Source organism: Osmia bicornis, unplaced genomic scaffold, assembly GCF_907164935.1.
Source record: "Osmia bicornis bicornis unplaced genomic scaffold, iOsmBic2.1, whole genome shotgun sequence".
NCBI classification, from domain to species: domain Eukaryota; kingdom Metazoa; phylum Arthropoda; class Insecta; order Hymenoptera; family Megachilidae; genus Osmia; species Osmia bicornis.
The window spans coordinates 33,972-51,347 of NW_025791283.1; the positions used below are offsets into that span (position 1 = coordinate 33,972).

Genomic DNA, 17,376 nt, shown 5'->3' on the forward strand with positions numbered 1-17,376 from the left:
ATAAAATCGGTTGGAAGAATTAACTTTTACTAATTTGCTCACTGATATTCGATCGTAATCTCAATTTGGTCTAATCGTCGTTAAACGGTTGAGCGACACGCGTGTCTCCGCGAAACCACCGCATGGTGGGGGCTGCGCATAGCCCTATAATTTAATGTTTGCGCGGTGACGTCACGGCGACTCTTGCGACGCTCTCGATAAGGTGTAACCGAACACGCCGGGCCCCGTTGAATGAACTCATTCAAGAACTTTGTTGGGCGTCAGACTCGACATTAATGTCAATCGGCAAGAAACGTAATTTCGAAATGGGTCGCTTGTACGTTGAGTTCGCTGTTTTAATGGTTACGACGCGAATTATCCCGTCGGTACCGGGGTGACAATCTATTATGCGTGCTAATTCCCATTGTGCTGGTGGAGTGCATTCATTTCGCAAGAGGACAAGCTGACCGATTTTTGTGAGATTTTGCGCGACTCTCCACTTCGGACGTTGATGAAGAGTATGTAAGTATTCGGTATGCCACGCTTTCCAAAAGGTTTCCGTTATTCGCTGGATTAACTGCCAACGTGACAGTCGGTTTTCTTTTAATTGTAGTACGCTTGGTTCCGGAATTGAGGTTAAGGCCGATCCAATCAAGAAATGACCTGGTGTAAGTGCGTTATAATCATCGATGCAATCAGACATGGCGACGAGCGGACGAGAATTTAATGCGGCTTCGATACGACACAGTACTGTGGTTAATTCCTCAAAGGAGAGTGTATGAGTACCGATGGATCGGCGTAAATGGTGCTTAACACTTTTCACCGCTGCCTCCCACAACCCTCCAAAATGAGGTGCTGATGGGCGTAAAAAGTGCCAAGCGACCCCATCCACGGCGAGCTTATTATGGAGATTGGTATCTCGTAGAGATTCTCGGTGAGCTTTTCTCAGTTCCTTGTTTGCTCCTTGAAAGGTCGTTCCATTGTCTGAATACATGGATTTTGGAATTCCGCGTCGGGACACAAATCTCGTATAAGCTGCTAGGAATGCGGCTGATGTATAGTCGCTTACGAGATCTAAATAGACGGCCTTTGTTGCCATACAAACAAAAACTGCAATGTAAGCTTTGTGCGATTTGTGTCCTCGTCCCGATGTAGTACGAACGTGAATCGGGCCTGCGTAGTCGACACCTGTATTTATGAATGGTCTTTCTACCGCAGTGACTCTGGATGCCGGTAAATCTCCCATGAGCTCAGACGGAACGGATGCGCGATGACGAGCGCATGGTACGCACCTATGTAAAACGGATCGTATCGTGGTGCGTGCTCGCAAGATCCAGTACTCAGGTCGCAAACAGGCAAGAGTGAGTTGCGAACCTGCGTGCAGATGGATTACGTGCGTATGATTTATTATCAATGATAGTAGTGGATGGGAGCGTAGGATAATAGGTTTCTTTGTGTTTTCAGGAAATAGCGAGTGTGCAAGTCGCCCTTTCGCCCTAATAAGCCCGTCTTGGTCTAGGATAGGGTTAAGAGAAAGTAACTTGCTGGATTTTAGAAGAGTCTTTTTCGCAGACAGACTACTAAGCTCATCCGGAAATAGCTCGGATTGCATTCTTCTCAACCAAAGGAATTTTGCTCTCTGAATCTCGTCGGGTTGAAGAGGAGGCACTGCTATTAGTGACTTAATGGTGAGTTGTAATTTAATTTTATTCGTATGTCGGAAGCGAAGGTTAGAAGTAAAACGAAGTATGTAAGCCGTCACTCGAAGTAGTTTCGACCAGGATGAGTATCGCGTTGGTAAATCCCAGGGATCCGTAGTCGAAACTGCAGACAATAATTTTGGAATTTTCTCCTCCTCATGCGAATCGACTATTCTGATATTGGATTTTGGCCAACGTTCTTCGCCTTGTTTTAACCATGAAGGTCCTGACCACCATATGGAATGGATTTTTAATTCCGATGGCGTTAGACCGCGGGTTGCACAATCAGCAGGATTGCTATTTGTTGGAACATGATGCCACTGCGCTTTCGGTAAAAGAGACTGAATTTTCGACACTCGATTGGCGACAAAAGTCTTCCAACGAGTCGGAGGTTGGCTAAGCCAGGCGAGAGTGATGCTTGAATCAGTCCAACAGTGGACATTGTGATGGATGAGCGACAAGGAATTTTCCACAAAAACGACAAGACGTGCCAACAATGCCGCTGCACATAATTCTAATCTCGGTATGCTTAATGTTTTAACGGGAGCTACTCGTGATTTTGCAACGAGAAGCGCCACGAAGACATTGTCATCTGGGAGGACGCTTTTTATATAAACCGAAGCTGCGTAGGCTTTAGTGGATGCATCGGCGAATCCGTGGATTTCCTGATGTAGCGCGATGCCATTGGCTATTTTGCGAGGAATCGTGATCTTATTTAAATCTGGTAAATGAGTGTAGTAATCTTGCCATTCTAGGAGAACATCGTTAGGAAGAATGTCATCCCAATCATATTGGAGTGACCATAATTTTTGCATAAACACTTTCGCGGGTATAACGACTGGAGTTAACAACCCCATCGGGTCGAAAAGTTTTGCAATTTGAGAGAGAATTGTTCGTTTCGTATTGGCAAAATTCGAAGAAATGGTAACTCGAAATTGAAAGTGATCGAGCACTGGATTCCATTCTAAGCCTAAAACTGAGCAGGTCTCCTCGATCTTAAGGAGTTTATTTTTCGCAAGACCGTGATCGCGCGGATCGATATCAATTAACAGAGTTGGATCATTACTGGCCCATTTTCGTAAACGAAAGCCGCCTTTGTTTAACAGGTTTATGGTCTGGTCGCGGATTGTTCGCAAGAGATCTTTGTCGTCTGCTCCGAAGAGACAGTCGTCGACATAAGTTTGATCCTTTAATACTGGAAGAGCTAGAGGATATTGATGACCTTCGTCCACTGCCAGCTGATTTAAAACGCGAAGAGCTTGTTAAGGAGCTGATTTGGTGCCATACGTGACGGTACAGAGTTGATACTCCTCAACGGACTGTTGTGACGAGGGACGCCATAAAATGCGTTGAAAATCTGTATCTCGTGTATCAACTAAAATCTGACGGTACATTTTCTCGATGTCTGTGGTATATACAAACCGGAATCCTCTCCACCGGAGGAGGATTGCAATTAGATCGGTTTGGAGCTTGGGTCCAGTTAAAAGATGATCATTTAGAGAAGTGCCGTTTGAAGTTCGGCGGGAAGCGTTAAATACGACGCGAAGACGAGTTGTCGAACTACTTTCGCGAAGAACTGCGTGATGAGGAATATAATAAATTTGGTTGGTTGTTTGAACCGGGACGGTTGGAACCCTTTCCATATGGCCTAAGGCTTCGTATTCTGAGAGGAATTCTTTATAAGTTTCGGTATTTACTTGGTCGCTTTTAAAGCGTCTTTCAAGAGAGAGAAGAGTTTTCATCGCGGCAAAACGAGATTCGCCTAAATCTATAGGGGGTTCGCTCTTGAACGGGAGTCGAACTATGTAACGCCCTTCCGACGTACGAGTATGAGAGGATTGAAAGTGTAATTCACATTTTTCTTCCTCAGGTGAGAGCACTGATTGAGTTGGGATATTTTCCACTTCCCAGAAGCGGCGAAGATCTGCATCGAGATTTTCTAACAACGTAGCGTGATGGGCATCTATAAAGAAAGGAAGAGGATGAGTGGACGTAGGACCAGATAGGATCCATCCCAGGTGTGTATTTTGCGCGATCGGTTCACTTGTAGAACCTTTCCGAACTCCGTCCAATAATAATTGACCAAACAAATCCGCACCGATAACGATATCGATCGGATCTGAGCTCATGGGGTCTGTATCGGCCAATTCAAGTCCTGCAATATGATTCCAATTAGTTACGGAAGAATGTCGTTTTGGAGTGTATTGTGTTAAAGTTTTCAAAATAATAGCAGTTGTCGAGTATACAGGCTCGGTTCTTACCAACGGAGTAATCGTGATGCGAGCGGTGTGATTAGCCCACGACTGTATTCCTCCTATTCCGGTTATGCATGTATTTTGTTTGTTTCTCGGGAGTCGTAAAATTTGGGCTAGGTTCTCTGATATTAGAGTTGCGACTGACCCTTGATCCAATAATGCGCGTGCTTGTACTGTTCGACCCTGCAATGAGTGCACTCGGATGCGAGCTGTTGAAAGAAGAATGCCGGTATTAGTTTTCGTTCGCGACGCAGAATTCGAGCTGATTTCAAGTTCTGAATTCGGATTGGTAGCCGACGTCTGATTTGACTGACTCACGCTGGACTGCTCCGGTTTTATCGGAAAATGCAACAGAGTGTGATGTCGCTGTTTACATTCTTTACAGCTTCTTTGACTGTGGCATTGTTCTTTCGCATGCTTCGCGGAAAAACAATTAACGCATCTTCGTTGGGATTTAATTAATTTAAACCGTTCGGATGGCTCAAGCGCCTGAAATGTTTAACATTGATATAACAAGTGGTTCTGTTTACATACAGGACATATAATTGGCGACACGGTAGACGTGTTCGTTGAAATTGTTTTCGGTTTTGATTTAACAGTTACGTTTTCCGGTTTATCGGTTTTTATTGGCGACATTGACTCTAAAGCCCGAACTCGAGACTCCAAAAACTTGTCGAATTCGACATAAGTAGACAATTCTGATGTATCACCGAATTGTAACTCCCACGCCTTTCGGGAGGAACGGTCAAGTTTTTGTGTACCGAGGAAAACAAGTACGTCGTCCCAATGTTCGACGGGTCGTTTCAAATTTTTCAAACCGTGTATCGAAACGTTTAACTGATCGCCTAAACTGCGGAGCTCTTTCGCAGATTCAGAGGTCACTTGCGGTAACGAAAACAAATTATTTAAATAGGTCGAAAGTAACCGGCGTTTGTTTTCGTATCTATTTTTAACTAACTGCCACGCGACCTCGAAATTTGCATCGGTGGTAGGTAAATGATTAACCGCTTTTTTTGCGTCGCCGGTTAAAGCGGAACAAAGAAAATGCAAACGCTCGACATTTGACAAAGAATTATCATTAATTACTATAGATTGAAACTTATCTCGGAAACTCTCCCATTGTTCGAAGGTTCCATCGAAAGACGGCAGCTGGATTTGAGGCAGCAACGATTGCGAGCGTAGCTTCACTGGTTGAAGATTCCCTTTCTCGGATGCTGTCTCCTGGGTCGAGGATGTCTTATCCAGGATCTCCGACATGTAGTCCAGGGACTCCTGATAGCACTCCTCACATCTTTCGAAATGGTTGTCGACGAAGTACTGAAGAGTTGATCTGGCTTGTAGATCCGCCATGGCGACGATTTTCGCGTCCAGGTCTTGGCACTGTTGGTATGCCTCTTTTAGCATGTTCATCCGGTTCCGGGTGGTAGCTGGAGTCATTTTAGCTTGACCCAGCTTTTTATAATTGGTAAGTGCACGTTCGATCGAGCGCATAACTTGGTTTTGTTTAAACAAAATTTCTTCCAATGTACTCATGATGGTTTCCGTAGGCTGAGCACGTGGTTCACTACTTTAACGGTTTTCACTCCTCGACTCCAATCCGGCTCGAAGGACCATTAAATGTGGGTTGGATTGGATGGTCGGATCGCTGATGCGTCCTTATCCGAAGGACTGGATTTCGAGGCGTTGTGAAAATAACGAAATCCTTTTAATAAAGGAATGGTTTTAATAAAGTAATGATTGTAACTTTATTTGTCACAATGTGCTCCGTCCTTTGGCACGTTGTCCGAACGAAGATGTACAGAATAACTTTAATAAAATCGGTTGGAAGAATTAACTTTTACTAATTTGCGCACTGATATTCGATCGTAATCTCAATTTGGTCTAATCGTCGTTAAACGGTTGAGCGACACGCGTGTCTCCGCGAAACCACCGCATGGTGGGGGCTGCGCATAGCCCTTTAATTTAATGTTTGCGCGGTGACGTCACGGCGACTCTTGCGACGCTCTCGATAAGGTGTAACCGAACAAATGTAGATATTGTAATAACGAAACAGTTATTATATGTACATTGCTCTGTGGGATTAAATCAGTATATTAAATTATATCTGATGTAGAGACAGCAATAATGATATTGTTATTAAATGTACATTGGTCTGTGGGAATAAATCAGTATATTACATAACATCTGATGTAGATATAGTAATAATGATATTGTTATTAAGTGTACTACATGTCTAATGTAGATATGGTAATAACGATACTGCCATTATATGTACATTGATGGGTGGGAAGGGAGCATTATATTACATTACATCTAATGTAAATATAGTAATAATGATATTGTTATTAAGTGTTTATTACATATCTGATGTAGATATAGTAATGACGATAATGTTACAATCTGCGCATTGATCTGTGGGAAGGGATCATTATATTACATAACATCTAATGTAGATATAGTAATAATGATGTTGTTATAAAATGTACATTGGACTGTGGGATTAAATCATGATATTAAATTTCATCTGATGTAGATATAGTAATAATGATATTGGTATTAAATGTATATTACATATCTAATGTAGATATAGTCATAACAATACTGCCATTATATGTACATTGATGGGTGGGAAGCTATCATTATATTACATTATATCTAATGTAGATATAGCAATAATGATATTGTTTTTAAATGTACATTGGTCTGCGGGATTAAATCAGTATATTAAATTTCATCTGATGTAGATATAGTAATAATGATATTGTCATTAAATGTATATTACATATCTAATGTAGATATAGTAATAACGATACTGTTATTACATGTACATTGATCTGTGGGAAGTGATCAGTATATTACTTTATATCTAAAGAAGATATAGTAATAATGATATTGTTATTAAATGTAGATTGGTCTGTGGGATTAAATCAGTATATTGCATTACATCTGATGTAGATATAGTAATAATGATACTGTTATTCAATGTACATTGGTCTGTGGGATTAAATCAGTATATTGAATTACATCTGACGTAGATATAGTAATAATGGTATTGTTATTAAATATACATTGGTCTGTGGAATTAAATCAGTATATTAAATTTCATCTGATGTAGATATAGTAATAATGATATTGTTATTAAATGTATATTACATATCTAATGTAGATATAGTAATAACGATACTGCCATTATATGTACATTGATCTGTGGGAAGTGATCAGTATATTACATTATATCTAATGTAGATATAGTAATAATGATACTGTTATTCAATGTACATTGGTCTGTGGGATTAAATCAGTATATTAAAAGTCATCTGATGGAGTTATAGTGATAATGATACTGTTATTATATGTACAGTGGTCTGTGGGAATAAATCAGTATATTACATTACATCTGATGTAGATATATTAATAATGATATCGTTATTAAATGTATATTACATATCAAATGTAGATATAGAAATAACGATACTGCCATTATATGTACATTGATCGGTGGGAAGGGATCAGTATATTGCAGTAGATCTAATGTAGATATAGTAATAACGATTCTGTTATTAAGTGTTTATTACATATCTAATGTAGATATAGTAATGACGATAATGTTACAATCTGTGCATTGATCTGTGGGAAGTGATCAGTATATTACATTTTATTTAATGTAGATATAGCAATAATGATATTGTTATTAAATGTACATTGGTCTGTGGGATTAAATCAGTATATTAAATTTCATGTGATGTAGATGTAGTAATAATGATATTGTTGTTAAATGTATATTACATATCTAATGTAGATATAGTAATAACGATACTGTGCTTATATGTACATTGATCTGTAGGAAGGAATCAGTATATTACATTAGATCTAATGTAATTATAGTAATAATGATATTGTTACGAAAATTGCGTTGATCTATGGGAAGATATCAGTATATTGCAGTAGATCTAATATAGATATAGTAATAACGATACTGTTATTAAATGTTGAATACGTATCTAATGTACATATGGTAATGACGATATTGTTACAATCTTGCATTGATCTGTGGGAAGTGATCAGTATATTACATTTCATCTGATGTAGATATAGTAATAATGATATTGTTATTAAATGTACATTGGTCTGTGGGATTAAATCAGTATATTAAATTTCATGTGATGTAGATGTAGTAATAATGATATTGTTGTTAAATGTATATTACATATCTTATGTAGATATAGTAATAACGAAACTGTTATTATATGTACATTGATCTGTGGGAAGGGATAAGTATATTATATTATATCTAATGTAGATATAGTAACAATAATATTGTTACCAAAATTACATTGATCTGTGGTAAGGCATCAGTATATTACAATATACCCAATGTAGATATAGTATAAATGATACTGTTATTCAATGTACATTGATCTGTGGGAAGGAATCAGTATATTGCAGTAGATCTAATGTAGATATAGTAATAACGATTCTGTTATTAAGTGTTTATTACATATCTAATGTAGATATAGTAATGACGATAATGTTACAATCTGTGCATTGATCTGTGGGAAGTGATCAGTATATTACATTATATCTAATGTAGATATAGTAATAACGAAACTGTTATCATATGTACATTGATCTGTGGGATTAAATCAGTATATTAAATTACATCTAATGTAGATATAGTAATAATGGTATTGTTATTAAGTGTACATTGGTCTGCGGGATTAAATCAGTATATTAAATTTCGTCTGATGTAGATATAGTAATAGTGATATTGTTATTAAATGTATATTACATATCTAATGTAGATATAGTAATAACGATACTGCCATTATATGTACATTGAACGGGGGGAAGGGTACATTATATTACATTATATCTAATGAAGATATAGTAATAATGATATTGTTATTAAATGTACATTGGTCTGTGGGAATAAATCAGTATGTTACATTACATCTGATGTAGATATATTAACAATGATATTGTTATTAAATGTATATTACATATCAAATGTAGATATAGTAATAACGATACTGCCATTATATGTACAGATCGGTGGGAAGGGATCATTTTATTACATTATATCTAATGTAGATATAGTAATCATGATATTGTTATTAAATGGATATTACATATCTAATGTAGATATAGTAATAACCATACTGTTATTATATGTACATTGGTCTGTGGGATTAAATCAGTATATTAAATTTCATCTGATGTAGATATAGTAATAATGATATTGTTATTAAATGTACATTGATCTGTGGGAAGGAATCAGTATATTGCAGTAGATCTAATGCAGATATAGTAATAACGATACTGTTATTAAGTGTTTATTACGTATCTAATGTAGATATAGTAATGACGATAATGTTACAATCTGTGCATTGATCTGTGGGAAGTGATCACTATTTTACATTATATCTGATGAAGATATAGTAATATTGATATTGTTATTAAATGTACATTGGTCTGTGGGAATAAGTCAGTATATTAAATTTCATCTGATGTAGATATCGTAATAATGATGTTATTACCAAAATTACATTGATCTGTGGGATGGGGTCAGTATATTTCATTGTAACCAATGTAGATATAGTATAAATGGTACTGTTATTCAACGTACATTGATCTGTGGGATGGGATCAGTATATTAAATTATATCTAAAGAAGATATAGTAATAACGCAACTGTTATTATATGTACATTGATCTGTGTGATTAAATCAGTATATTAAATTTCATCTGATGGTGATATAGTAATAATGATATTGTTATTAAATGTATATCACATATCTAATGAAGATATATTAAAAACGATACTGCCATTATATGTACATTGATCGGTGGGAAGGGATCATTATATTACATTATATCGAATGTAGATATAGTAACAATGATATTGTTATTAAATGTACATTGGTCTGTGGGATTAAATCAGTCTATTAAATTTCATCTGATGTAGATATAGTAATGATGATATTGTTATTAAATGTATATTACATATCTAATGTAGATATAGTAATAACAATACTGATATTATATGTACATTAGTCTGTGGGAAGCTATCAGTATATTACATTATATCTAATGTAGATATATTAATAACGAAACTGCTATTATATGTACGTTGATCTGTGGGATTAAATCAGTATATTAAATTACATCTGATGCAGATATAGTAATAATGACATTGTTATTAAATGTATATTACATATCTAATGTAGATATAGTAATAACGAAACTGTTATTATATGTACATTGATCTGTGAGAAGGGATCAGTATATTACATTATATCTAAAGTTGATATAGTAATAATGATATTGTTATTAAATGTATATTACATATCTAATGTAGATATAGTAATAACGAAGCTGTTATTATATGTACATTGATCTGTGGGAAGGGATCAGTATATTACATTATATCTAATTAAGATATAGTAATAATGATATTGTTATTAAATGTACATTGGTCTGTGGGATTAAATCAGTATATTAAATTTCATCTGATGTAGATATAGTAATAATGATATCGTTATTAAATGTACATTGGTCTGTGGGATTAAATCAGTATATTAAATTACATCTGATGTAGATATAGTAATAATGGTATTGTTATTAAATGTACATTGGTCTGTGGGATTAAATCAGTCTATTAAATTTCATCTGATGTAGATATAGTAATAATGATATTGTTATTAAATGTACATTGGTCTGTGGGATTAAATCAGTATATTACATTACATCTGATGTAGATATAGTAATAATGATATTGTTATTCAATGTACATTCGTCTGTGGGGTTAAATCAGTATATTAAATTACATCTGATGTAGATATAGTAATAATGATATTGTTATTAAATGTACATTGGTCTGTGGGATTAAATCAGTATATTACATTTCATCTGATGTAGATATAGTAATGATGATATTGTTATTAAATGTATATTACATATCTAATGTAGATATAGTAATAACAATACTGATATTATATGTACATTAGTCTGTGGGAAGGTATCAGTATATTACATTATATCTAATGTAGATATATTAATAACGAAACTGTTATTATATGTACGTTGATCTGTGGGATTAAATCAGTATATTAAATTACATCTGATGTAGATATAGTAATAATGGTATTGTTATTAAACGTACATTGATCTGTGGGATTAAATCAGTATATTACATTACATCTGATGTAGATATAGTAATAATGATACTGTTATTAAATATATATTACATATCTAATGTAGATATAGTAATAACGATACTGTTATTATATGTACATTGATCTGTGGGAAGGTATCGGTATATTACATTATATCTAATGTAGATATAGTAATAACGAAGCTGTTATCATATGTACATTGATCTGTGGGAAGGGGTAAGTATATTATATTATATCTAATGTAGATATAGTAACAATGATATTGTTACCAAAATTACATTGGTCTGTGAGAAGGTATCAGTATATTACATTGTATCTTATGTAGATATAATAATAACGAAACTGTTATTATATGTACATTGATCTGTAGGAAGGGATCAGTATATTACATTATATCTAATTAAGATATAGTAATAATGATATTGTTATTAAATGTACATTGGTCTGTGGGATTAAATCAGTATATTAAATTTCATCTGATGTAGATATAGTAATAATGATATCGTTATTAAATGTACATTGGTCTGTGGGATTAAATCAGTATATTAAATTACATCTGATGTAGATATAGTAATAATGGTATTGTTATTAAATGTACATTGGTCTGTGGGATTAAATCAGTCTATTAAATTTCATCTGATGTAGATATAGTAATAATGATATTGTTATTAAATGTACATTGGTCTGTGGGATTAAATCAGGATATTACATTACATCTGATGTAGATATAGTAATAATGATATTGTTATTCAATGTACATTCGTCTGTGGGGTTAAATCAGTATATTAAATTACATCTGATGTAGATAGTGTAATAATGATATTGTTATTAAATGTACATTGGTCTGTGGGATTAAATCAGTATATTACATTTCATCTGATGTAGATATAGTAATGATGATATTGTTATTAAATGTATATTACATATCTAATGTAGATATAGTAATAACAATACTGATATTATATGTACATTAGTCTGTGGGAAGCTATCAGTATATTACATTATATCTAATGTAGATATATTAATAACGAAACTGCTATTATATGTACGTTGATCTGTGGGAATAAATCAGTATATTAAATTACATCTGATGCAGATATAGTAATAATGACATTGTTATTAAATGTATATTACATATCTAATGTAGATATAGTAATAACGAAACTGTTATTATATGTACATTGATCTGTGAGAAGGGATCAGTATATTACATTATATCTAATGTTGATATAGTAATAATGATATTGTTATTAAATGTATATTACATATCTAATGTAGATATAGTAATAACGAAGCTGTTATTATATGTACATTGATCTGTGGGAAGGGATCAGTATATTACATTATATCTAATTAAGATATAGTAATAATGATATTGTTATTAAATGTACATTGGTCTGTGGGATTAAATCAGTATATTAAATTTCATCTGATGTAGATATAGTAATAATGATATCGTTATTAAATGTACATTGGTCTGTGGGATTAAATCAGTATATTAAATTACATCTGATGTAGATATAGTAATAATGGTATTGTTATTAAATGTACATTGGTCTGTGGGATTAAATCAGTCTATTAAATTTCATCTGATGTAGATATAGTAATAATGATATTGTTATTAAATGTACATTGGTCTGTGGGATTAAATCAGTATATTAAATTCATCTGATGTAGATATAGTAATAATGATATCGTTATTAAATGTACATTGGTCTGTGGGATTAAATCAGTATATTAAATTACATCTGATGTAGATATGGTAATAATGGTATTGTTATTAAATGTACATTGGTCTGTGGGATTAAATCAGTCTATTAAATTTCATCTGATGTAGATATAGTAATAATGATATTGTTATTAAATGTACATTGGTCTGTGGGATTAAATCAGTATATTACATTACATCTGATGTAGATATAGTAATAATGATATTGTTATTCAATGTACATTCGTCTGTGGGGTTAAATCAGTATATTAAATTACATCTGATGTAGATATAGTAATAATGATATTGTTATTAAATGTACATTGGTCTGTGGGATTAAATCAGTATATTACATTTCATCTGATGTAGATATAATAATAATGATATTGTTATTAAATGTATATTACATATCTAATGTAGATATAGTAATAACAATACTGATATTATATGTACATTAGTCTGTGGGAAGCTATCAGTATATTACATTATACCTAATGTAGATATATTAATAACGAAACTGCTATTATATGTACGTTGATCTGTGGGATTAAATCAGTATATTAAATTACATCTGATGCAGATATAGTAATAATGATATTGTTATTAAATGTATATTACATATCTAATGTAGATATAGTAATAACGAAACTGTTATTATATGTACATTGATCTGTGAGAAGGGATCAGTATATTACATTATATCTAATGTTGATATAGTAATAATGATATTGTTATTAAATGTATGTTACATATCTAATGTAGATATACTAATAACGAAGCTGTTATTATATGTACATTGATCTGTGGGATTAAATCAGTATATTAAATTACATCTGATGTAGATATAGTAATAATGTTATTGTTATTAAATGTACATTGGTCCGTGGGATTAAATCAATATATTAAATTTCATCTGATGTAGATATAGTAATAATGATATTGTTATTAAATGTATATTACATATCTAATGTAGATATGGTAATAACGTTACTGTTATTATATGTACACTGATCTGTGGGAAGGTATCAGTATATTACATTGTATCTAATGTAGATACAGTAATAACGAAACTGTTATTATATGTAGATTGATCTGTGGGAAGGGATTAGTATATTACATTATATCTAATGTAGATATTGTAATAATGATGTTGTTACCAAAACCACATTGATCTGTGGGAAGGGATCAGTATATTACATTATATCCAATGTAGATATAGTAATAACGAAACTGTTACTATATGTACACTGATCGGTGGGAAGGGATCATTATATTACATTATATCTAATGTAGATATAGTAATTTTGATATCGTTATTAAATGTACACTGGTCTGTGGGATTTAATCAGTATATTACATTACATCTGATGCAGATATAGTAATAACGATACTGTTATTAAGTGTTTATTACATATCTAATGTAGATATAGTAATGAGGATAATGTTACAATCTGTGCATTGATCTGTGAGAAGTGATCAGTATATTACATTATATCTAACGAAGATATAGTAATAATGATATTGTTATTAAATGTACATTGGTCTGTGGAAATAAATCAGTATGTTAAATTTCATCTGATGTAGATATGGTAATAATGATATTGTTATTAAATATATATTACATATCTAATGTAGATATAGTAATAATGATATTGTTGTTAAATGTATATTACATATCTAATGTAGATATAGTAATAACGATACTGTTATTATATGTACATTCATCTGTGGGAAGGGATCAGTATATTACATTATATCTATTGTAGATATAGTAATAACGAAACTGTTATTATATGTACATTGATCTGTGGGAAGGGATCAGTATATTACATTATATCTAATGTAGTTATATTAATAATGATATTGTTACCAAAATTACATTGATCTGTGGGAAGGGAGCAGTATATTACATTATATCCAATGTAGGTATAGTATAAATGATACTGGTATTCAATGTACATTGATCTGTGGGAAGGAATCAGTATATTGCAGTAGATCTAATGTAGATACAGTAGTAACGACACTGTTATTAAGTGTTTATTACGTATCTAATGTAGATATAGTAATGCCAATAATGATAAAATCTGTGCATTGATCTGTGGGAAGTGATCAGTATATTACATTATATCTAATGAAGATATAGTAATAATGACATTGTTATTAAATGTACATTGGTCTGTGGGAATAAATCAGTATACTACATTACATCTGATGTAGATATGGTAATAATGATATTGTTATTAAATGTATATTACATATCTAACGTAGATATAGCAATAACGATACTGCCATTATATGTACATCGATCTGTGGGAAGGTATCAGTATATTACATTATATCAAATGTAGATATAGTAATAACGAAACTGTTATTATATGTACATTGATCTGTGGGATTAAATCAGTATATTAAATTACATTTGATGTAGATATGGTAATAATGATATTGTTATTAAATGTATATTACATATCTAATGTAGATATAGTAATAACGAAACTGTTATTGTATGTACATTGATCTGTGGGAATAAATCAGTATATTACATTACATCTGATGTAGATATAGTAATAATGATATTGTTATTCAATGTACATTGGTCTGTGGAAATAAATCAGTATGTTAAATTTCATCTGATGTAGATATAGTAATAATGATATTGTTATTAAATATATATTACATATCTAATGTAGATATAGTAATAATGATATTGTTGTTAAATGTATATTACATATCTAATGTAGATATAGTAATAACGATACTGTTATTATATGTACATTGATCTGTGGGAAGGGATCAGTATATTACATTATATCTATTGTAGATATAGTAATAACAACACTGTTATTATATGTACATTGATCTGTGGTATGGTATCAGTATATTACATTATATCTAATGATGATGTAGTAATAATGATATTGTTACCAAAATTACATTGATCTGTGGGAAGGGAGCAGTATATTACATTATATCCAATGTAGATATAGTATAAATGATACTGGTATTCAATGTACATTGATCTGTGGGAAGGAATCAGTATATTGCAGTAGATCTAATGTAGATACAGTAGTAACGACACTGTTATTAAGTGTTTATTACGTATCTAATGTAGATATAGTAATGACAATAATGATACAATCTGTGCATTGATCTGTGGGAAGTGATCAGTATATTACATTATATCTAATGAAGATATAGTAATAATGACATTGTTATTAAATGTACATTGGTCTGTGGGAATAAATCAGTATACTACATTACATCTGATGTAGATATGGTAATAATGATATTGTTATTAAATGTATATTACATATCTAACGTAGATATAGTTATAACGATACTGCAATTATATGTACATCGATCTGTGGGAAGGTATCAGTATATTACATTATATCTAATGTAGATATAGTAATAACGAAACTGTTATTATATGTACATTGATCTGTGGGATTAAATCAGTATATTAAATTACATTTGATGTAGATATGGTAATAATGATATTGTTATTAAATGTATATTACATATCTAATGTAGATATAGTAATAACGAAACTGTTATTGTATGTACATTGATCTGTGGGAATAAATCAGTATATTACATTACATCTGATGTAGATATAGTAATAATGATATTGTTATTCAATGCACATTGGTCTGTGGAAATAAATCAGTATGTTAAATTTCATCTGATGTAGATATAGTAATAATGATATTGTTATTAAATATATATTACATATCTAATGTAGATATAGTAATAATGATATTGTTGTTAAATGTATATTACATATCTAATGTAGATATAGTAATAACGATACTGTTATTATATGTACATTCATCTGTGGGAAGGGATCAGTATATTACATTATATCTATTGTAGATATAGTAATAACGAAACTGTTATTATATGTACATTGATCTGTGGGAGGGATCAGTATATTACATTATATCTAATTTAGATATATTAATAATGATATTGTTACCAAAATTACATTGATCTGTGGGAAGGGAGCAGTATATTACATTATATGCAATGTAGGTATAGTATAAATGATACTGGTATTCAATGTACATTGATCTGTGGGAAGGAATCAGTATATTGCAGTAGATCTAATGTAGATACAGTAGTAACGACACTGTTATTAAGTGTTTATTACGTATCTAATGTAGATATAGTAATGCCAATAATGATAAAATCTGTGCATTGATCTGTGGGAAGTGATCAGTATATTACATTATATCTAATGAAGATATAGTAATAATGACATTGTTATTAAATGTACATTGGTCTGTGGGAATAAATCAGTATACTACATTACATCTGATGTAGATATGGTAATAATGATATTGTTATTAAATGTATATTACATATCTAACGTAGATATAGTAATAACGATACTGCCATTATATGTACATCGATCTGTGGGAAGGTATCAGTATATTACATTATATCAATGTAGATATAGTAATAACGAAACTGTTATTATATGTACATTGATCTGTGGGATTAAATCAGTATATTAAATTACATTTGATGTAGATATAGTAATAATGATATTGTTAT

General features: G+C 32.2%; 1 protein-coding gene across 1 annotated transcript; it reads right to left on the reverse strand.

Moving 5' to 3' along the window:
• Positions 1-241: 241 nt before the first annotated feature.
• LOC123988926 lies at positions 242-5,371 on the reverse strand. The gene is made up of 3 exons (XM_046289685.1): positions 4,469-5,371; positions 3,218-4,423; positions 242-2,917 (listed from the first exon to the last, which is right to left on the reverse strand). The coding sequence occupies exons 1-3, from the start codon at positions 5,369-5,371 to the stop codon at positions 242-244; spliced, it is 4,785 nt and encodes a 1,594-aa protein (XP_046145641.1).
• Positions 5,372-17,376: the final 12,005 nt, after the last annotated feature.

Bases quoted from the DNA above. Each gene is read 5' to 3' on its own strand.
- LOC123988926 (XM_046289685.1), bottom strand. From the start codon at position 5,371: ATGACTCCAGCTACCACCCGGAACCGGATGAACATGCTAAAAGAGGCA. The intron at 4,424-4,468 runs GTATGTAAACAG...TAAACATTTCAG, and splicing joins TGTCGCCAATTATATGTCCT to GCGCTTGAGCCATCCGAACG. The intron at 2,918-3,217 runs GTATTTAACGCT...GTTTTAAATCAG, and splicing joins CGACAACTCGTCTTCGCGTC to CTGGCAGTGGACGAAGGTCA.